This window comes from Malaclemys terrapin, chromosome 3 (assembly GCF_027887155.1).
Source record: "Malaclemys terrapin pileata isolate rMalTer1 chromosome 3, rMalTer1.hap1, whole genome shotgun sequence".
NCBI classification, from domain to species: domain Eukaryota; kingdom Metazoa; phylum Chordata; order Testudines; family Emydidae; genus Malaclemys; species Malaclemys terrapin.
The window spans coordinates 118,541,208-118,563,888 of NC_071507.1; the positions used below are offsets into that span (position 1 = coordinate 118,541,208).

A 22,681-nucleotide genomic window follows, 5' to 3' on the forward strand; every position below is an offset into this window, starting at 1 on the left:
TGCCATTATAGTAATCAAGCAGGAAAAGCACCAAAGCGTGCACTAGAGCTTGTTGTGTCAGCTATTAACCACAGAGTCTCAAAATGTTTAATAAATGAAGTTGACACACGTCTTAGCAGTAAAATCAACTTCAGATTGAATGACAAATCTGAGTTGAAGATTACATCCAAATTCCATACAGCGGAGGCTAGGATGGTACAAAATTAGCTTTCTTCAAAATAGAAGGACTTCTGAATGGAAAGGCAAGTGACGTGGCTGAAAAATAGAATTTCACCCTTACCCAATATTTATAAGAGTTTAACATACATCCAGTTAGAGCTGTCACTCAGGATATCTCAACACTGCAGCTGCCAGCATGCTTCCCAGCTAAGGTCGACAGACACGCACTAACTCTGCTCCAGCTAGGGTGCTGAAAATACAGTGTAGTCAGCTTGGGTTTTCTGCCCAAATACAGTACACATGAAATCTTAGGTTTGTATCTCAATGATCTTCAGCAAGTCCAGTTCCTAACTGGCCTGGCCAATTTTAATCCTGCATTGCCAGTTGCAATGTACCAGGCAAGGGGGAGGGGTAACTTGTTTCACTTAAATTACAAGCAGAAAAAAACATACCATATTGTGACTGGCAACTGTTGCTGCCTGTATGTGCGGTTGTGCATGCCTGTGGCCGTTTCCACTATGGTGCCCAAGTCACAAGGCCTCTGGGAGCACTGCTAATGCACCACTCTGCATACAAGGCCCTCAGTATGCCCAATCGGCAGCTTGATGCCAGAAAGCAGGACTGACCCAAGACTCATGCGCAGTGAGGTGTAAGCAGCAGGGGCCCAGGGACATTGGTTCCTGAGAGCTTGGGAGGGGACAGTAGGGGAGTTTCCTGGGCTGGGAGGGAGTGGGTGTAGGGGCTTATGGGCCAGGGGGACCAGGTTGATGGGAGAAGAGAACCGGGGAGGGAAGGAGAGGGCATCTGGGAGGGGAAGAGAAGGGTCAGGCCAGTTGAGGGTGGTACCTGGAAGGGGAAGAGGTGGGTCAGGCTTGTGGGGGGAGCAGTTGCTGATTTTTCTGCTTCTCAGAGGTGACAACTGTATTTGGGCCCCGACCAGCTTCAAGCTGGCCCCCATTCCCATCATGGCCATGGTGGTGAGAGCCACATAAGAATAGGGGGTTCTGGGAGGGGTCCAGTTTTTTCAGGTCTCTTTTCAGGGTTCAGCTCATCCTTTGCACATTCTTCCTCTTTGCTGGTGTTGGTATCATGAGCCATCAGAGCCACAGTGTCCTCTTTGGGGTCTTGGTAGCGAGCCATCATGGCACCCAAGTCCTCACTTCTTCCCAGGGGAAAAAGAACCAGCTTTCCTGCTCACTCAGCTGTTGAAGCCCAATCCCACAATCAGTTCTCAGTCGTTCCTGTATTTGTATTGATTTGAATCAAACTTGTGTCCAAAGCCAGCAGAAAGACTGTGCCCTTTTCCCGAAGGAACTGGTAAAGTTACTCCCTTAGTCCTGCCTCTTTTTCAGAAAGCAGCAAAAGTATGTCTCACTCAGGAGGCTCAGATATCCAGTATGCTAATATACTTTCTCTTTTCTGTATCATCTCCAGCAAATTCCATTTTCATCAGAAACCCTTTCCCTTATAGATGCGGAGAGACAGCTGGGCACAGTCAAGTTAATTTCTAGGTCACTTTTCATAAATACCTCCTTGTGATTAGCCTATTTAGCAAATGTTTCCCAGAACAAAAAAAGAGAGAGTAAGTGGGTATTAGATTTCTTTAAAAAAAACAAATTGTTATGTGTATTTAAATTAAATAGTCTAGATCTATTAATATTAATATACTTCATATTAGATTTTTCAGTCTTCTCTGATCCAATATTAATAATAAAATGGAGATGTTCTCATATTTACTCATTGCATATCACATGCTCTTCTAGTTTAAGGAAGGTTTCCCCCCAATTTCCATAGATCACGGCTCCAAAATTCTTTAATCTGATCCTGATGTGCAGCTCAAGCAAGCTCAATATAGAAGAGTTCAAACATTTTTTTTTTCTAACTTTCAGTGATGCAACTCCAAATTGGAATCTGAAAGTCCGTTTGTGTTCTTTTCTTATCAGTCTCAATCACTAGTTTTGAGGATTCTGCCATTCAAACTATGCCTTCTATTAACATCTGTGCAACTTCATTGTCTTTAAATGATGCCCTCAATTACATCTGTGCGAGTTCATTGAAGGTTAATGGGGTTGCACAGATATGACCAAAGGTGCAATTTAACCTCCAGAATCTTTATTCCTGGTGATAATTAAGGCTACAATTTAGTCATGGGTATTTTTAGTAGAAGTCTTGGATAGGTCACAAGCAACAAACAAAAATTCACGGTCTGCGACCTGTCCATGACATGTACTATATACCCCTGACTAAATCTTAGCTAGTGCGGGGGGGAACGCTGCTCTGAGGGGCGGGGGGAGGGGTGCTGCTCTGGGCAGGGGGTGGGGGGTGAAGGCCACTGCTCTGGTGGAGCCACCGAGGCCAGTGGCACCAGCTGCCGGGGGCCAATGAGCAGTGGCTGCTCTAGCTGCCCCAAGGGCTGCCCACCCGCCGCTGCTCGGGCAGTCCTCAGAGCCACCCTCACTGGCTGCTGCTCGTGTGGTCCCTGGGGTCAGCTGCCCAGGGGCTGCCTGAGAAGCAGTCGGTGCAGCTGACCCTAGAATTGCTCCAGCAGCAGCTGGCTGTGGGGCCGCCCATCCACTGCTGCTCAGGTGGTCCCTGCGGCCAGTTGCACTGGCGGCTGCTCTGGCAGGCCCCGGAGCTGCTCGAGCAGTAGCTGGTGTGGCTGGCCCCAGGACTGCTCTGTGCAGCTGGCCCCCGGGCCAACTACTTGGGCAGCCCTGGGGTCAGCCACACCAGCTGTTGCAGAAGTTATGGAGGTCACAGAAACGCACGGAATTCTGCTTGCCCACTCAAGAGGTTGAAGAGCTTTTTTTTCAATGTGCAATTAAAATGTCATTAACTGGGGTGGTTTTTTCCATTATCAGTCATGGTAAAAGAGAGACAAGTAGGTTTTGTGCCTAGACTGGTAAACTTCAATGGCAATTTTGCGAGTAATAAAACATAGTTTGTCACTCAGGTAAGCAGACATGACTCTGAATGTGCAGAGGGAGCAGATGTGTTGTATAAGATCCCATTTTTACATAAGTATTTTTCAGACTAGAACACACTTTAAAAACAAGCACACTGAGTCACCAGTACAATTTCCTGCAGCACGTGGGTTTTCTAGTATTGAACAAGTCTGACTTTGCTTAAGATAGAAGATAGATGATGTGACAGCTCAAGGTGTAGGGTTGCAAACCTAAAATCAGCTTGATATGGTCAACATAGATTTTATGTTAATTTATACAAGTAATTTTATATCTCTCTGTTTATTAGGTGAGCAGTAATATTTTATCAGAGTTGATTATGTTAATTAACAATGTTTACAAAATAAACTTTTTTCCTTTTAATCATGGTAACTAGCTTCTTTGCGCTCAGAGTTAAATCATCAACATGCAGCAGCAATTGACCAACTAAGGCACAACCATCAACAAGAATTGGTAGCTGCTAAAATGGAACTTGAAAGAAGTATAGAACTCAGCAGACGACAGGTAAATAAGCATTAATGGTAACTGGATGTAAAATTGCATATTTAGAATTTGTTTTGTGTTAACTGGAGAGCATAACTGTACTATAAATGCATATTGAGGACTTTAATCTTTGAAAGGCAGTCAGAGTTGAAGACAGTGCTCCTTCATCAGTTTATCTAATCTGCTACCCCTTTTCCTTCTCCCTTCCCTCATCAACAAACCTAACTGGGAGTCTTAAACTAGCCCCAAATTCAAGTCTATAAATTAAATTTCAGATTCAAAATTGTTCAGCCATTTTGAGGGCACAGTGACTGGACTCAGAGGGGGAAAGTGTTATTTCCTGTTAAAGTTAATCTGCTAGACTTTCTTTTAGCCACACTTCAAGGCTAAAACACTGTTTCTTTTGTGGAGCCACTGTTGCCCTAGGACAGGGGTCTCCAAACTTTGAGATGAGGGCCATATTAGATTTTTGAAGGGGCTTCGCGGGCCAAAGTGACGGTGAAAGACATTAAATATATGCAAAATCGTTAAAAAAACAACACTACACTACTGTGTTAGTGTTGCATTAAATTCTAAATCAGGTATAAAAGTTAATCGATGCCGGTACTGTGAAATCACACACAATATTTGTCAATACATTAAAAATCATTTCACATAATTTTTTTAATTTTATTTCTAAAAACTCACACATTTGTATCATACAAATACTGTTTGGTTCTATTAGTGCTGTAGTTAAAATTTAACCATTATGAAATTGTTAATTTCCATCTTCTTTACTCCATTTATTGGAGATGTAATTAAGCATCTGGCTTGTATTTTTACTCTAAGGCAAGGGTCCATGCTTGCTCGGCTGCAGCAACAACTGTCCCCTAAGTTGGCTCCCCTTTTGTGGGGACACTGGCTCCTGGGGGCACTCACTCCTCCGCACAGTTCAGCTGAGCTATTGCCAACCCCACACACACACACACGTGTGAGCTGCTGCCGGCAGCCCCGCTCTCCCCCTGCCTTCTCCCTGTACCTGCTCGGCTGCAGCAACGACACTCCCCTAAGTTGGCTCCCCTTTTCAGGGGACACTGGCTCCCAGAGGCACTCACCCCTCTGCACGGCTCAGCTGTGCTGCCGCCCCGCATGAGCTGCTGCCGGTGGCCCCTTCCCCTGCCTGCTCGGCTGCCTACTCAGCTGTTCGCTTCTCCCTGTTGGTTGGAGGGCCTGACAAATGGAAGCCCTGGGCCGGATCTGGCCCGCGGGCCGTAGTTTGGAGACCCCTGCCCTAGGAGCCTAAATCCAACATTTAGGTGCCGTGGAAAACCAAAAACTCCCACTAAGCTGGCACCTAACTCTGTAGACACTTAAAGTCCCTAGAGGCCTATGTTTCTGCTAGTGGGCATGTGCACAGCCACCTCACTCTAGGTGGCTGGGCACCTATCTTGTGCCTAAATTCTAGCAGGTTCCTCAAACTAGGCAATGCCATGCCTCTCTTGCCTGTGGAGCCTGATCCTGTTGGTGTTCTCAAAGTACACTGAAACCCATATAAAATTGCCAGAGGAGGAGGTAGAGATAGCGATGCTATGCTTGTTATAACTTTTAGCCCAGTGATTAGGGTAGTCACCCAGAATGTGGGAGTCCCAGATTGAATTCACCCTTCTATCTGATGTAAATAAGGGTTTAAACTTGAATCCCTCACCTGCCATGCTAGTGCACTAGCCACAGAGCAAGGGGGTATTCTGGGACAAGTCTCTTTGTCTCTCCTGTTGAATCTGTTCCATTGTGTATAAATAATTAAATATGAATTGAAGCAGAGCGAATGGACCACTCAGTGTGCTGGCTTTTTGGGATCCCATTCTTAGGTGCCTGTCTCCCCCCATGCATTATATAGGTTCCCTAGGTGCCCAATTCTGGGCTGGGGATTCCACTGGTTGGCAAGGTGCCTTTCAACAGCGGTTTATGATTCAGCCACTTTATCTTTCACTTAATAAATTAGGAGCCCAGTTCAGATTTTTCAGTAGTAGCAATCCAAAGTGACTGTTCAGCCTCAACTTCTTGTTCAAATTAAAAACAGACTCCTGGGAATGGGAGGAGAATTATTATTATTTATTTATAGCAGTTGCACCCAAAGGCTGCAATCAGGATTACTTGTCAAAAACATAGGAAGACACAGTCCTCTCACCTAAAAGCAGGTCTGTTTTTAGAAATGTTTTGGACGAAGAAACAGCAGGAGTTAGACAGAGCCTTCATGTGTAGGGCAAGGAAGAAAGAGTCAGAGATGACTCCCACTTTACAGGCCTGAAGAATAGGGAAAATGCTATTAGTGCTGTCAACAGTAAAAGAGAATGGGAGGAAAGATGAACAGGTAGTTTGGCCATATTTAATTTAAGGAGATGGTGAGACACTGAGGCAAGGCCGACGAGGTGGGGGGGGGAAGCCTGTACAAAGTACCGGGGCCCGGCTTCTCCTCCCCCCCCCCCCGCCCCCTGTCGGCCTTGTTTAGCCAGTCCGCCCTTGCTGGGGGGCCTGAAAAAAAATTTTCACCAGGGCCCGAACCCACTCTCGGCAGCCCTGCACCCAGGAGGAGATGTCAGAAGTATAGGATGAAGTACAAGATGGGGGATTGATCCTTCAAGGTGCTGATCACTCTGGCCCCAGTCAAGCAGAGCATTTAAACACATGCATAGTTCCACTGAAGTCAAAGCACCGGCCAGGATTGAAGGCAGGATGCATTGAAATAAATCAAGAGAGGAATGGTAGATTTCTTATTCATTAGAGTAAAGATAGTAGCTGAAGCCATCTGAGTTGACAAATGGAAAAAAGGAAAAAATTATGAGACTGAGTTACAACTAAAACTAAAATAGTAGGCAAAGAGTTTATAAGTTTTTTCCATACTATTTTCTCGTCTCTTCCATCTTGGAACTATTTTTTTTTATAGGGGAAGGAATCCTTGCATAAAACCTCTGTGTATGGAGATGAAGGAGGGAGTTAATTTAAAATGCGGTAGTAGAATAATGGTGTATTTCTTGGATGGCTTCAGCCTTGTACCTCACAATACTCCTAAGATATTCTCCTAATGCAAACCTTGTGGTGGCTTATTGCTGTATTCTTGTACAACTACAAATGGAGAAAACATAGCCAAGATCAGCCAAACAAGATGAATGTTAATAGTAAACATTTTCCACACTGACCAGAATCCTTGCCATAACCATTTACTTACCAGATTGAGTCCTGCAAAGCACTTCTGCATGTGCTTAACTTGAAAGCATGTGAGTAATCCCATTGAATCCCATTAGGATTTGCTAGGTAAAGGAAGGCATTTTTATGGGGTGTCCACATAATTAATGAAAGTCAATGGGACTACTCACATACTTAAATTTAAAAACATGATTAAATGTTACACTGTAGTGCGTCTTAGTGAGGAAAAATTAAAAATGAGTGCGACAACAGTTCCGGTGTAAAAGCATATTTTGTGTTCTTTGAATATATGTTGGTGTGGATCCCATTGTACATACACATGTGTTTGAGATTGGAATCTTTTGAATAGCAGTATCCATCAGGGCCACATATGCATGCTGTTCCTCCTCATGCTCCCATACAAGTTTACATAGGGTGGGGTTGCTGTAACCTTCCCTCTATCCCCTCTAACCGCCCATGGCAGCGACAGAACCTGGTGAGTGTCTGTCGCATTAGTTCTTAGCTTTTTCTAAATTTTCTCAAACTCATAAAATCTTCAGATCTCTTCAGAGTCACAGATGTTCAACTGCCATGAATGATATCAATCTATCTGGGTTGTAGCATATGGGGAAAGATTCTAGGAAGAACCCATTACCAAACAGAGACTCTTACACTGGATAGGAGATGAATGGATTATTGTTTAATTTTAGCTAAGAAACCAGTACACACTGGCTTAAAGAGCCGCTCTACGAAAGTCACCTCAACATCAGTGGCCTAGCTTAGACAGGTTCCCTTGATAGCGATGTGCAAAGCAGCAACTTGAAATTCAGTGCACACTTTCACCAGGCACTGTTCTTTGGACTTAACATCAAATTCCAGTGCCCAGTATGGCAGTAATGGTGTCCAAGAGGGCGATGCTACAGTTCATATTTAGCTCAGACCTCCTCATTTACTCACTGCTTGCTAATCTCTCACAAGTGAAAGTGCATGAAGACCCTTGAAGAAGAAAGAGAAGTTAAGTACTGGGAATTATTGTTCTGTGAGAGTCACCTCTGCGTTGACGCTACCTTCCTGTCTTCCCCTGTACCTTAGAGTTCAATATAATGTCAGGACTCTGTGGTTTGAAAAAGGAATGGAGGTGGTTCAGAGGTGCATTCCCTTATGGACATACAATAGGCTGATAACATCACCGTCAGATGAAATTCCTTGTGCATCCCATGATGGACACTGCTTTTCAAGGCAGTTCCGCAGCTCAAGACCAGGGACACCATATCCGACAAATATGAATGCACAGAGGTGACTCTTGAAGAACAACTGTAAATAAGAACATTAACGTTGTCCAGGCAACTTTAATTCTGCCCTCATACGTATGCTTTATGGTACAGTCTTTAATTACATGATTGCATATTATTTTTCTCTGCAGGACCCATGCCTCATTCAGTCTACAGGATGAACAGTGCTCAGTGCAAAAGGCAGTTCAATATTGACTTTTACAGTCATTGTTCTTTGTTGTCCCATGCCTCAAACATCACATATCGTCTAACTTCTCTAGAGAATGGGCAGGATGCCAGTCTCATTCTTTGCACAACATTAACTCATTCAATTTCCAGTCCTTGTGCAGAATGAGAAAACTGTACTATAGAAAATATAGTAATTAAAGACTGTATTATAATGCATGCACACAAGAAGAAAGAGTTAAAGTTGTTAAGGCAATTTTAACTTTCTCATTTACCACTACATAAGTTTAAATGCCTTTCTGAATAGATAGGGGTTGTATGCTGAATCAGGGCTTCACTTATTCCATATGCACTTCCATTGATCATATGGAAGGCATCATTCACTCAAATTTGCCCCCCCACTCCTGTCCCCATCATGATGGGGGGTGGCTATGCCAAACCTGAGTGATGCTTTGACCCTTGTGAGCCAGGTCACAATGGCTGGAGCAGGAAGCTGGGCCCAGCCCCATGGGACAGGGACTTCTGCTGCAGGATGAGTGCAGGGTGGGCTTGCTCTCCACCACCCCCAACCATGTCCCCAGGGCATTTCCTCAGCACCTGTCTGGCATTAGGACTGAGATGCCAGGGCAGAGTGTGCTGCTGCAGGTTGTTAGTGTCCCCTCAGTGGGGAAAAGAGGTAGCCAAGGACAAGAAGGATGCTGGCCTATGATTTTTTCATCCCCCACATGAATTTGGACTCCGGACGGGTTGCAAAAAAAACCCAAATTTCAGCTGGTGGGTTGCTTTACTAAAAGACCAAAGATCTATGTCCATGCCACGTATCAGATTTCTACCACTTCACATTTAGATGCTAGAGCAGTTCAAAACAAGTTGCAAACGTTTTTTATAATTACAAAAGTGTATTTTTCACTCTCCTCATCCTTGAAAATCACTGAGCTTTTTCTTGAACTGTATTAAAAATAAATAATTCCAAGGCTAAGAACAAACATGCTAAACTTTAGCCAAAAAAAGTAAAACTATCTTTTTTTAGAATGAAACAGTTTGTATAACCTTAACTATAGGTGATTCCTCTCCTACAGCATGCTGAATAGATAGAATATATAGAATTCTCTCACAGGTATGTGGGTGAGAGTGTCTTTTTTTCTACTCTCACACAATAGAAAACATTATTGATCTCCGGTTTCCTTTATCGGGATTTTGATAAGGACTTTTTAAACTTATACTCTATACTTAAACACTGTTAAATGGTAAATAAAAAAATCTAAAACAAAAGGAAAAGTAAGCTATGTTATAAACTTCCAGAGACAAGTATTTTGCATCTGAAACAGGAGTATATTAAAGTATTCTTTGTTCTTGATATTTGTTTATCAGGAGAAGGAATTTTTGTGCCGAGTATCAGATCTACAGGATGAACTCAAACATCGCGACCATCATATATCTGAATTGGACAAGGAGGTTCTGACTCTGCATGAGAATATAAGTGCCCTAACCAAGGAACTGGAGTTTAAGGGGAAAGAGGTTCTCAGAATACGCAGTGAATCCAACCAACAGATTAGGTATGAATTTTTCTACTATAAACTACAATATTTTCCTATTTATTAATCTCAACTGCTAATGTTTGTCAGAGATACTTGACCCTTTGTGGGTTGTTAGTTTAGATATTTAGTCATGTGATTCTGTATATCATTTAGCCTCTGCCAGGAGGTAATATAAGTAGATATTATTATATGGTTCAGCTGTAATTTTAATAACATATTTTGGCCAACTTTAATTAAAGTCCCCTTAAGTGTTTTTTAAAACTCATTGTGTTTATTTAAAAAAAAGCATTAAAGGAGATGACTTTTCAGTGAAATAAGCTTGAAGCATAGAGAAAAGTCAATGGTACGATTTGATGATTCAGTAACTGCTGACAGTGTTGTTTGGTGTTGTACAAAAAGCCATTTCAAACCTGGCAGAAAATCGTGATGAACAAAGCAGACTGATGTTAGAATAACTTTTTTTTAACCAAAAATGAATTAAACAGGATACATGAGCAAGATTTAAGCAAGAAACATGAGAAAGAGCTGGATGTCATGACAGCAGACCACATCAGAGAGAAACAAAGCATACTCGCAGATTTTAATAAGACCCAAGAGCTACTCAAGGAAATTAATTCAGCTTTACAAGTTTCGTAAGTTTCATTACATTAAAAAAATCATATGTGGCTGAGTTTTGAGTGAAAAGTGATTCATTAAAATATCCAGTAAGTTATCAAGTATCCTTGGAGAGAGAGACATATGGAAAAACCACCCCCAAATATGGGGCCTAATCCTGCATTCCTTATGCACTCAAAATTCCCATTGACTTCAGTGGGAGTCTTGAGTGTAATCAGACCCAAAGATACAGGGTAGAAAAGACAAAATAGTTCTTAATAAATTGGATGGAACATGTTATTTAAAAGATTATATTGTTGCTATACATTACTGTACATAAGTGAGAAAATAAAATTGTTTAAATAAAGCTATAAATACCATAGATCATGTTCACTTCCAAAATATTGACTATTGTAAAAGATGAGGGTAAGACATTGTTCAATAATTATGTTTAGCTTTTATTAAAATCCAATAAAGATTTCCACATGAACAGGAAGATTTCTGTTTGACCTTTTAAAAATGGGTGAAAACTTTTTCTTTTTCTTTCACCACAGGAAGCTCATACATTTTTCTAATAACTTAGGCCAGGCAGGGAGCCATTTCTCTGAGCAACACAGAATATCTCTTTACAAGAGTTAAAACAGCATATGCTAGGGTTACCATACGTCCGGATTTCCCCGACATGTCCGGCTTTTTGGTGCTCAAATCCCCATCCGGGGGGAATTTCCAAAGAGCCGGACATGTCCGGGGAAATAGGGAGGCATAAGCCAGGGTCCACCCAGCACGATCCGCCAGGTCCGCAGCGCAGCCCAGCTGCCCCAGATACAATGCTCAGGAGGGGCTTGGGCTTCCCTCGCGGGCGGGGACCCCCCCCGGCCACTGGGGGACCTTTCCTGTGGCCCCATTGCCCCACGCAGCTTGGAACCCGGCGCCGCGAGAACTGTTTCCCGTGGAAACAGACAGGCCGGGGAACGTGCTCGGTGGCAGGAAGGAAGCTGCGGCTGGGGCTGTAGGGACCCGCGCTGCTGAGCGTCTGAAGCCCTCAGCAGGCAGAGGCTGCCGGGTGAGCGGGGAAGGAGGGCAGGCGGGGGCATAGAGGCGGCAGGGGGCTGCAGGGCGAGTGGGGAGCAGGGGGAACAGAGGCCGCAGGGGTGGAGGGTGCAGGGGCTGCAGGACGAGGAGGAGCAGTGCAGGCAGGGGCATAGAGGCGGCAGGGCAGGCGTGGGAGGTGCAGGGGCTGCAGGGAGAGTGGGGAGCAGGGGTCTCAGAGACTGCACGGGTGGGGGGGGTGCAGGGGCAGGGCAGGCAGGGGGCGCAGAGGCTGCAAGGGCAGGGGGGTGCAGGGGCTGCAGGGCGAGGAGGAGCAGTGCAGGCAGGGGCATAGAGGCTGCAGGGGCAGGGCAGACGGGGGGTGCAGGGGCTACAGGGTGAGTGGGGAGCAGGGGTCTCAGAGGCTGCAGGGGCAGGGCAGGCGGGGGGCGCAGAGGCTGCAGGGCGAGTGGGGAGCAGGGAAGCACTTAGCAACACCAACCAAGATCAGAGCGGGAGGGAGAAGGGGGAATGCAGGGTGCTCAGAGGAGGGGGCAGAGTTGGGGCAGGGGCTTTGGGGAAGGGGCGGGGCTGGGGCGGAGTTGGGGCGGGGCCGGGGGTGGGAAAGGGGCTGAGTTGGGGCAGGGGCAGGCCCCTGTGGAGTGTCCTCTTTTTTCAGTGTTGAAATATGGTAACCCTAGCATATCCATATCTCTTTTAATATATATCCAGGCCATGTGACTCCCATATACAAAGGAGAGGAGAAAAAACAGGAGAGCCTGCACTCCCTAATTATGGGTGAGATTTTTGTGCTGTGCCTCTAAGAGACAAAGCAGAAAATCTCATCACTAGAGAGCAGAAAATCTCATCACTAGGTAGCTTTATGCTGGAGTAATTTAGTGCTTGTCTACATGGGTAAATTTACAGGCCTAACTATACTGGTATAATTATAACACTATACGACCCTGTGAGGTGGGGGTCCCAGAGCCCGAACATTTATACAGCAACTAAACAGTCCCTTAGCCTGAGCCAGCTGTCACGGCCAGCCGCAGATGTCTAATTGCAGTAAGACATACCCTAAGGGCTCTTTTACACAGCTACAGAAGCAGCATAAAAGGACTGTAGGAATGGAGGCCTCCCTATGTGTACAATAGTACCTTCAGTAAGTAGGCATTATATCATATCTCAGCCATAACATACTTTTAAGTATGCAGAAGACTAGGAGATTATTAATTAAAGATATTAATTAAAATATATCCTATTATATTTTGCACAGAAGCAGAAATTTATTTGGGAGAAATTTATTTCCAAATGTAATCCTCAGTTTCAACACATACCTCCTCAATGAAGAGAACTAGGGTGACCAGATGTCTGGATTTTATAGGGACAGTCGCGATTTTTGGGTCTTTTCTTTTCTTATATAGGCTCCTATTACCTCCCATTCCCATCCTGATTTTTCACATTTGCTGTCTGGTCATCCTAAAGAGAACTCAAACTTCAGAAATATTTTTATTGCACTTGCAAAGAAAGGTTTTTATAGTTGTGGATAATTAATTAATAATGAGCAACTGATGTCAGGGCAAAGAACACCCTCTAACTGTGTGTAATAAATTTAAAAAACTGTTCCTTCATATGTAGCAAACTCCAAATAAATTAAGATTGAACTCCCCATTGCCCTTCTAAATTAATAGCAGCAAATAGTGTATTCCTTGTTTGTAAGTATTTATAATAGTGACAATTAAGAATCTTAAGCTATCACCTAAATATATGTGTTCAGCATCTTTCAGGTTGGTATGGCTCAATTGCATATATTTTACTATACTTGAGGTTTATGATCTAAGCCAAACAGCAGAGAATCTACTTTAAAAAGAAAAGTATAAAGGTGTGGAGAGGAATTGGGTAGCACTGTGTGTCAGAGATTATGTTCTGGCAACATTAAAGAAGATAAAGAGAGAGTGAGTTCAGCTAGAAAAGACTGAGAAAGTTGATAGTCTTTAAAATATTAATAATACTTAGCTCTTCTATAACACCTTTCATCCATAGATTTCAAAGTGTTGTACAAGAGAACTAAGCATCATTTATGTCCACTTTACAGGCATGGGTCAAAGGTCACTGGGCATAGAACTGAGGTGCATATGTCAAAATGGACAAATCCTGCAGAAAGGCAAAGACATTGCTAGAAAGTCAAACAACTTTGCAGGAAAAATTACAAGGGATACGATAGTATACATATGCCTGTTATCATAATCTGAGAACAATATATCTGAAGAAGGCACAATAACATCAGGAAGGAGAAGTAACCACCACTTCAGGATCACAGAAGGAATATTACACAGACCATTAGATATAATAAATGAACAGGAATAAACAGGATTCATTCTAGCATACTAAGGGAATTAAGTAAGAAACTGACATAGCTCTTATCAAGTTACTTTGAAATGTTGATTATCATTAGGAGGGTACTTGAAGACAGATGTTATGCTTGTTCTTGAATAAATTAATAGACGGGAAACAGGAAAAACTAGACTAAATAGACTGAATTCAATTTTAGAAAATATTTTAGAGTCATTAATAAGGGATGAGCTGGTGAGTTTCTTATCAGAGAGTGGTCAGCACATGATTTACAGGTTGAAAGTAAAACCTGTTTCAGACAAATCTGATAGACATTTTTCAAAGGAGGGACAGAAAAAAATCAGATTTATTTGTGTTGCAGCAAGACATTTGCAAAAGGATATTTGAACAAAAAAAATCAAGCACAATATGCTAAGTAAATGCTGGATAGGAAACATGCGCATGAAAATTGAACAGTGAATATTCAGTCCATGTATTCATAAATTATCTGGAAAAGGGGGTGAACAGTGTAGTGACAAATTTGCAGTTGATACAAAACTACGCAAGACAGTTAAGTGCAAAGCAGACTCTGAAGAGTTACAAAGGGATCTCACTCAACTGGGTGACTGGACAACAAAATGGTAGATGAAAGTAATGTACACTGGAAAAAATAATCCCAATTTATTTATACCAAATGATGGGGTCTAAATTAGCTGTTTCTACTCAGGAAAGAGATTTTGAAGTCATTGTGGATAGTTCTTTGATCTGCTCAATGTACAGCGGCAGTCAAAAAAGCTAACAGAATGTTAGAAACAATTAGGAAAGGGATAGTTTTCTGCTTTATTATCTATCATAATGCCAATATATAAATCCCCACCTTGAATACTACGTGCAGTTCTGGTTGCCCCATCTGAAAAAAGTTATATTAGAATTGGAAAAGGTACAGAGAAGGCAATAAAAATTATCAGGGGTATGGAACAGCTTCCATACAATGAGAGATTAAGAAGAGTGGGTTTGTTTATCTTAGAAAAAAAGACTACTAGGGAGGAATATGATAGAGGTCTATAAAATCATGGTGTGTAGAATGTGAATAGGGAAGTGTTATTTACCATAACACAAGAACTAGGGGTCACCAGATGAGATTAATAGGCAGCGGGTTTAAAAGGAAGTGCTTCTTCACACAACACACAGTCTGCCCATGAAACTCAGTGCCAGGGGATGTTGTGAAGGTCAAAAGTATAACTGGGTTCAAGAAAGAATTAGATAAGTTTATAGAGAATTGGTCCATCAAAGGCTAATAGCCAAGATAATCGGGGATGCAACCCTATTGCTCTAGGTGTCCCTAAATTTCCAACTGCTAGAAACTGGGACTGGACAATGGGATGGATCACTTGAGATTGCCCTGTTCTCATCATTCCCCCTGAAGCATCTGGCAGTGGCTACTGTCAGGAGACAGGATACCGAGTTAGATGGACCATTGGTCTGACCCAGTATGGCCACTCAAGTGTTCAGGGAAGGTTTGCGAACTGAACAAATAACCTCAGCCCACATTCACCCAATTTCCATAAGTATGAGCTGAAGTTCCAAGGATCTAATAACACTGGTCTACAATTTTTGAGAAGTCGTCTGCTTCAGAGATAAAATGTGCTAGCTATTATGTATTTTGATGTGCTGAATTCAAATATGACAATTAAAACAACTGATTGGCTACTGTTTCTAAGATATTTAAGTTTTACATTTTATGTCTATGTATATTGTGTAGATAGTAGAGTTTTAATCATAAATTGTAAACCTAGGTCTTTTCATGTGTTTATGGTTGCTTTACATGAGAATATTTCACCTGTCCTGTTTGTCACACTTTAAAAATCAGCAAAAGGGTTATATAAATAAAATTTATTATGAAACAAAAGGCAAAAAACTATTCTGTACATAGTTTAGTCCTGTTCAGTGTCTACTCGGCGCTTCTTGGCTTGTCTCTTGTATTCATTAAATGGAGCATCTCTTGTCACTGTCAAGCAATAGTCTGCAAGCATTGATGGGCTACATTTGCCCTGATAGTTTCTCCATTGTTGCAATGTCCTGGTGAAATCGCTCGCCGTGCTCGTCGCTCACTGCTCCGCAGTTCGGTGGAAAAAAATCTAGATGAGAGTGCAAAAAATGTATCTCTAGTGACATGTTGCAACCAAGGCTTTTGTATGCCTTGAGGAGGTTTTCCACCAACAACCTGCAGTTGTCTGCCTTGTTGTTTCTCAGGGTATGTCTACACTACGGGATTAATCCGAATTTAGATAATTCGGATTTGAGAAACAGGTTGTATAAAGTCGAAATGAGTGCGGCCAAACTAGCACAGTAATTCGGTGGTGTGCGTCCAAGTACCGGGGCTAGCGTCGATTTCTGCACCGTTGCACTGTGGGTAGCAATTCCATAGCTATCCCATAGTTCCCGCAGTCTCCCGCGCCCATTGGGATTGTGGGTTAAGATCCCAGTGCCTGATGGGACAAAAAACATCGTTGCAGGTGGTTCTGGGTACAGCCTCACTTCCTCCCTCCCTCCCTCCCTCCCTCCCTGCATGAAAGCAACGGACGGCAGACAACCATTTTCGCGCCTTTTTTCCTGGGTGGGTGAACACTGCAGACTCCATACCACGGCAAGCATGGAGCCCGCTGAGGTCAAGACAGCACTCATGAATATTGCAAACACCTCGCGCGTTCTCGTGGAGTTTATGCTCAGCCAGGACCAGAAAAACGAGGAGAGGAGGCAGCGGCGGCGGCAGCATGATGAGGACATGGACACAGACACGGATACAGAATTCAGTGAAACCACAGGCCCCAGTGCTTTGGAGATCATGTTGTTAATGGGGCAGATTCTATCCATGGAACGCCGATTCTGGGCAAGGGAAACAAGCACAGACTGGTGGGACCGCATAGTGTTGCAGGTCTGGGACGATTCCCAGTGGCTGCGGAACTTTCGCATGCGTAAGGGCACTTTCATGGAACTTTGTGACTTGCTGTCCCCTGCCCTGAAACGCCAGAATACCAAGATGAGAGCAGCCCTCACAGTTGAGAAGCGCGTGGCGATAGCCCTGTGGAAGCTTGCAACGCCAGACAGCTACCAGTCAGTCGGGAATCAATTTGGAGTGGGCAAATCTACTGTGGGGGCTGCTGTGATGCAAGTAGCCAAAGCAATCACTCAGGTGCTGCTACGAAAGTTAGTGACTCTGGGAAATGTGCAGGCTATAGTGGATGGTTTTGCTGCAATGGGATTCCCTAACTGTGGTGGGGCAATAGACGGAACCCATATCCCTATCTTGGCACCGGAGCACCAAGCCACCGAGTACATAAACCGCAAGGGGTACTTTTCAATGGTGCTGCAAGCACTTGTGGATCACAAGGGACGTTTCACCAACATCAACGCGGGCTGGGCGGGAAGGGTTCATGACGCTCGCGTCTTCAGGAACACTACTCTGTTTAAAGGGCTGCAGCAAGGGACTTACTTTCCGGACCAGAAAATAACCGTTGGGGATGTTGAAATGCCCATAGTTACTCTTGGGGACCCAGCCTACCCCTTAATGCCATGGCTTATGAAGCCATACACAGGCAGCCTGGACAGGAGTCAGGAACTGTTTAACTACAGGCTAAGCAAGTGCAGAATGGTGGTAGAATGTGCATTTGGCCGTTTAAAAGGTCGCTGGCGTTCATTATTGACTCGCTCTGACCTCAGCCAAAGAAATCTCCCCATTGTTATTTCTGCTTGCTGTGTGCTCCACAATCTCTGTGAAAGTAAGGGGGAGACCTTTATGGCGGGGTGGGAGGCTGAGGCAAATCGCCTGGCTGCTGATTACGCGCAGCCAGACACCAGGGCGATTAGAAGATCACACCATGAAGCGCTGTGCATCAGAGAAGCTTTGAAAACCAGTTTCATGGCTGGCCAGGCTACCGTGTGAAATATCTGTTTGTTTCTCCTTCATGAAAACCCTCCCCCTTTACTGACTGATTTTCTGTAAGGAACCCACCCTGCCCCTTCCCCCAGCTTTCTTTCAAACCAAATAAAGTCACTATCATTTAAAAATCATTTATTCTTTATTAATAGATTAGAAAAAGAGGGAGGGAACCCGGGTGGTATTTGGGAGGAGGATTGCTGGGAAGGAAAAAGCCACAAAGAAAAGGTTAAAAAAATGACAGCCTTTTGCTTGGGCTGTCTACTGGGGTGGAATGGGAAGGTGTACGGAGCCTCCCCCCCCCGCGTTCTTACACGGCTGGGTGAGGAGGATACGGAACATGGGGAGGGGGGAGGGTGGAACAGGGGCTGAAGCGGCAGTCTGTTTTCCAGCAGCCGTTCCTGAACCTCCACCAGACGCCGGAGCAGCCCCAGCGTTGCATCCTTCATCCTCTGGTCTTCCTGCCGCCATCTCTCATCTCTATCGTCCCTCCTCTCCTCACGTTGGTCCCTCCTCTCCTCACGTTGGTCCCTCCTGTCCTCACGTTCACTGACTTCTTTCCTATACTTTGAAACTGTTTCCTTCCACTCATTCAGATGAGCTCTGTCACTCCTGCTGGATTGCATAATTTCAGAAAACATGTCCTCCCGCGTCTTCTTCTTACGACGCCTTATCTGTGATAACCTTCGGGATGGAGGAGGGAGGCTTGAGGAATTTGCAGCTGCTGTAGGGAGGGGAAAAAAGAGAGAATTGTTTTAAAAGCTACATTTTGCAGAACAATGCTTATACTCTTTCACGGTGACCAACACTGTTCACATTACATAGCACATGTGATTTCTGTGCAAGGTCGCATTTTGCCTCTTAATGCTGAGTGCCTGTGGCTTTGCTGCTAGAGATCACAGGTCTGGGCAACAGAATTCGGCTTGCATGCGGCCATGGTAAGCTTCTGCGCCGTGCTTTCCCACATACCAAGCATAGCTTGTAGAGTGCTGCAGAAGCCTGGCCAATCTCAGCCAGTTGGGGGGGGGGGCAGTGTGGTGGGGCTTGTCTGGGCCCCTTCAGGCAAGTAGAGTGCTGCGGTTTTTCTGTTAACATTCAGCAGCACCAGAAAACAAACTAACCCCCCCCCCCCTCGCCATGAATTCTCTGGGATGATCACGGTACCCCTACCCCCACCGCGTGGCTGGTATCAGGGAAGATCCCTGCAGGCACCAAACTACCCACCCCCCCGCCGCCGACCCCCCCCTCGCCATGAATTCTCTGGGATGATCACGGTACCCTCCCCCCACCGCGTGGCTGGTAACAGGGAAGATCCCTGCTAGCCAAACGCGAAAAACTCAGGGCCAATTTCCCATCTGCGCTTGGCTAACTGCAGGGAAGGATTTATTTTCCGCCACAGGCAAACAGCCCAGTAGGAACGGCCACCTCTGTCCCCTTAATTAAGTTCCCGTATTTCAACCAGGTTACCAGGAGTGATATCACTCTCCTGAGGATTACACAATAAGATAAAGAACGGATGTTGCTTGAATGCCAGCAAACACCGGGACCATACGCTGCCAGGCTTTGTCAGGCAATGATACCAGATTACTTGCTGCAAGCATGGCGTGGTCAAGTGTCCTACCATGGAGGAGGGAATAAAGATGCACTGCCCAGAAACCTTCTGGCAAGGCTTTCGGAGTACCTCCAGGAGAGCTTCATTGAGATGTCCCTGGAGGATTTCCGCTGCATCCCCAGACACGTTAACAGACTTTTCCAGTAGCTACAGACTTTTCCAGTAGCTGAACTGACCGCGAATGCAAAGTCAGGCAAAGTAATCATTAAAAACCGTTTGCTTTTAAAACAAGTTTTATATTTTAAAAGGTAAACTCACCTGAGGTCCCTTCCATGGGGTCAGAGTCTTGGGTACTGGCTTGGGAGGCTTGGGAGGGTACTTCAGTCAGGGTGATAAAAAGATCCTGGCTGTTGGGGAGAAGGGAGTGCTGTGTGCTCTCTGCAAGCTCATCCTCCTCCTCCTCCTCTACCCCATCGGCAGAATCCTCAGGCGTCGAGACTATCCCCGACCCAGAATCCACGAACAAAGGTGGGGTAGTGGTGGCAGCCCCCCCTGGAATTGCATGCAGCTCGGCGTAGTAGCGGCATGTCCGTGGCTCTGACCCGGAGCGACCGTTTGCCTCCTTTGTTTTTTGATAGGCTTGTCTGAGCTCCTTGACCTTCACGCGGCACTGCTCAGAGTCCCTATTGTGGCCTCTCTCCATCATGCCCTTGGAAATTTTTTCAAAAGTTTTTGCATTTCGTCTTTTAGAACGAAGTTCTGCAAGCACTGAATCCTCTCCCCATACAGCGATCAGATCCAGTACCTCCCTCACGGTCCATGCTGGTGCTCTTTTTCGATTATCCGCCTGCATGGTTACCTGTGCTGATGAGGTATCTGTGGTCACCTGTGCTCTCCACGCTGGGCAAACAGGAAATGAAGTTCAAATGTTCGCGGGGCTTTTCCTGTCTACCTGGCCAGTGCATCCGAGTTCGGATTGCTGTCCAGAGCGGTCACAATGATGCACTGTGGGATAGCTCCCGGAGGCCAATACCATCGAATTGCGGCCACACTAACCCTAATTCGAATTGCTAAAATCAATTTTGGCGCTACTCCGCTCGTTGGGGTGGAGTACAGAAATCGATTTAAAGGGCCCTTTACATCGAATTAAATGGCGTCGTTGTGTGGACGGTTACAGGGTTAATTCGAATTAAAGCTGATAAATCCGAATTAAAGTCGTAGTGTAGACCAGGCCTCGGAAAATTTATTGCCACTAACTGGAAGGCTTTCCATGCCGTCTTTTCCTTGCCACGCAGTGCATGGTCAAATGCATCATCTCGAAAAAGTTCACGAATCTGAGGACCAACAAAGACACCTTCCTTTATCTTAGCTTCACTTAACCTTGGAAATTTTCCACGGAGGTACTTGAAAGCTGCTTGTGTTTTGTCAATGGCCTTGACAAAGTTCTTCATCAGACCCAGCTTGATGTGTAAGGGTGGTAACAAAATCTTTCTTGATTCAACAAGTGGTGGATGCTGAACACTTTTCCTCCCAAGCTCCAATGACTGTCGGAGTAGCCAATCTTTCTTGATGTAATGGGAATCTCTTGCACGACTATCCCATTCGCAGAGAAAACAGCAGTACTTTGTGTATCCAGTCTGCAGACCAAGCAAGAGAGCAACAACCTTCAAATCGCCACAAAGCTGCCACTGATGTCATAGTTTGTATATGTATACATATATGTCATAGTTTATGCACCTCAAAAGTTGTTTCACGGTGTCATAGGTTTCCTTCACATGGACTGCATGACCAACTGGAATTGATGGCAAAACATTGCCATTATGCAGTAAAACAGCTTTAAGACTCGTCTTCGATGAATCAATGAACAGTCTCCACTCATCTGGATCGTGAACGAGGTTGAGGGCTGCCATCACACCATCGATGTTGTTGCAGGCTACAAGATCACCTTCCATGAAGAAGAATGGGACAAGATCCTTTTGACGGTCACGGAATGTGGAAACCCTAACATCACCTGCCAGGAGATTCCACTGCTGTAGTCTGGAGCCCAACAGCTCTGCCTTACTCTTGGGTAGTTCCAAATCCCTGACAAGGTCATTCAGTTCACCTTGTGTTATGAGGTGTGGTTCAGAGGAGGAGGATGGGAGAAAATGTGGGTTCTGTGACATTGATGGTTCAGGACCAGAAGTTTCATCCTCTTCTTCTTCCTCATCTGACTCAAGTGAGAATGATTCTGGTGCATCAGGAACTGGCAGTCCTTCTCCGTGGGGTACTGGGCGTATAGTTGATGGAATGTTTGGATAATGCACAGTCCACTTTTTCTTCTTTGACACACCTCTCCCAACTGGAGGCACCATGCAGAAGTAACAATTGCTGGTATGATCTGTTGGCTCTCTCCAAATCATTGGCACTGCAAAAGGCATAGATTTCCTTTTCCTGTTCAACCACTGGCGAAGATTTGTTGCACAAGTGTTGCAGCATATGTGTGGGGCCTACCTCTTGTTCCAATCTCCAATTTTGCAGCCAAAATAAAGGTGATAGGCTTTCTTAACCATAGTGGTTATACTGTGCTTTTGTGATGCAAAAGTCACTTCACCATAAACATAGCAGAAGTTATCTGCACTGTTCACACAAGTATGAGGCATCTCTGCTCACTTTGGCTAAACAGAGATGTGTCCCTTTGCAAAATCAAACACTGACAAATAAGAGAGCACGACACTGTATGATTTCTAGAGCTGATATAAGGCAATTTGTTCAGCAGAGTGATGTAAGCTTCGTTCTGATTGCATCATCCATGACTTCTAGGAATAACATGATGCAATTCATATCATGTATGACGCAATACCAGCTTCAGATTGCATCATTCATTGTTTTGCCTAAAAAGCAAGTACTGTCCAAACCCAGGCATAGATTTATTCATAGATCCAGTCAAAGATGTATTTTAGTCATTTCTGGTTTAAATTGAGATCCCTTCCCTTTAGAACTCACTTATCCTCTGCCATTCCCAAGTCAAGGGTCATATATACTGACCCAATAGCATATCTTGAAAACTAGAGCCAATCAACAATTTTAAGCATCATTTTTGTTCTCAGTGACCCAGAATTAGTAAAGTTTGACTACATTTATTTCAGAAGCATTTTGGCTGTAGAGCATTGTAATTGTTGAGGGGTAGGAGCAGCAGAGGTGCAACGCAGAGCTTTGTGGAAGAGCAGTATCTGGGGACTGGACTGTGAGGGGACTGCTGTGGATGGCACCCAAATGGAGGTTTGAGTTAAAGCTCAAGGGCTCCTGTAAATCCAGATGCCTGGGTTCTATTTACAAACTGAATCCTGCAGGTTTAGCACAGAACTAATACAGAGCTATAGTGAATAGAAACAAGTGGGGTATCCCCGAGACTATTTTTGCTCAATATCTTTACACATTACTTACTGCTGTAAGGCAGTAGAAAAAGCATGATCTCTAGAGATGACCGTAGGTGC

General features: G+C 44.5%; 1 protein-coding gene across 8 annotated transcripts in view; it reads left to right on the forward strand.

The window, feature by feature from the left end:
* FAM184A (family with sequence similarity 184 member A) overlaps positions 1-22,681 on the forward strand; it is a 175,787-nt gene that overhangs the window by 135,071 nt on the left and 18,035 nt on the right. For 5 of the 8 annotated variants that reach the window (XM_054023782.1, XM_054023785.1, XM_054023787.1 and 2 more), the window contains 3 exons: positions 3,499-3,626; positions 9,596-9,780; positions 10,248-10,394. In XM_054023782.1, coding sequence (XP_053879757.1) covers positions 3,499-3,626; positions 9,596-9,780; positions 10,248-10,394 — 460 coding nt within the window. The remainder of the gene's footprint in view (positions 1-3,498; positions 3,627-9,595; positions 9,781-10,247; positions 10,395-22,681) is intronic. The other 3 variants (XM_054023784.1, XM_054023786.1, XM_054023789.1) reach the window with 1 other exon arrangement.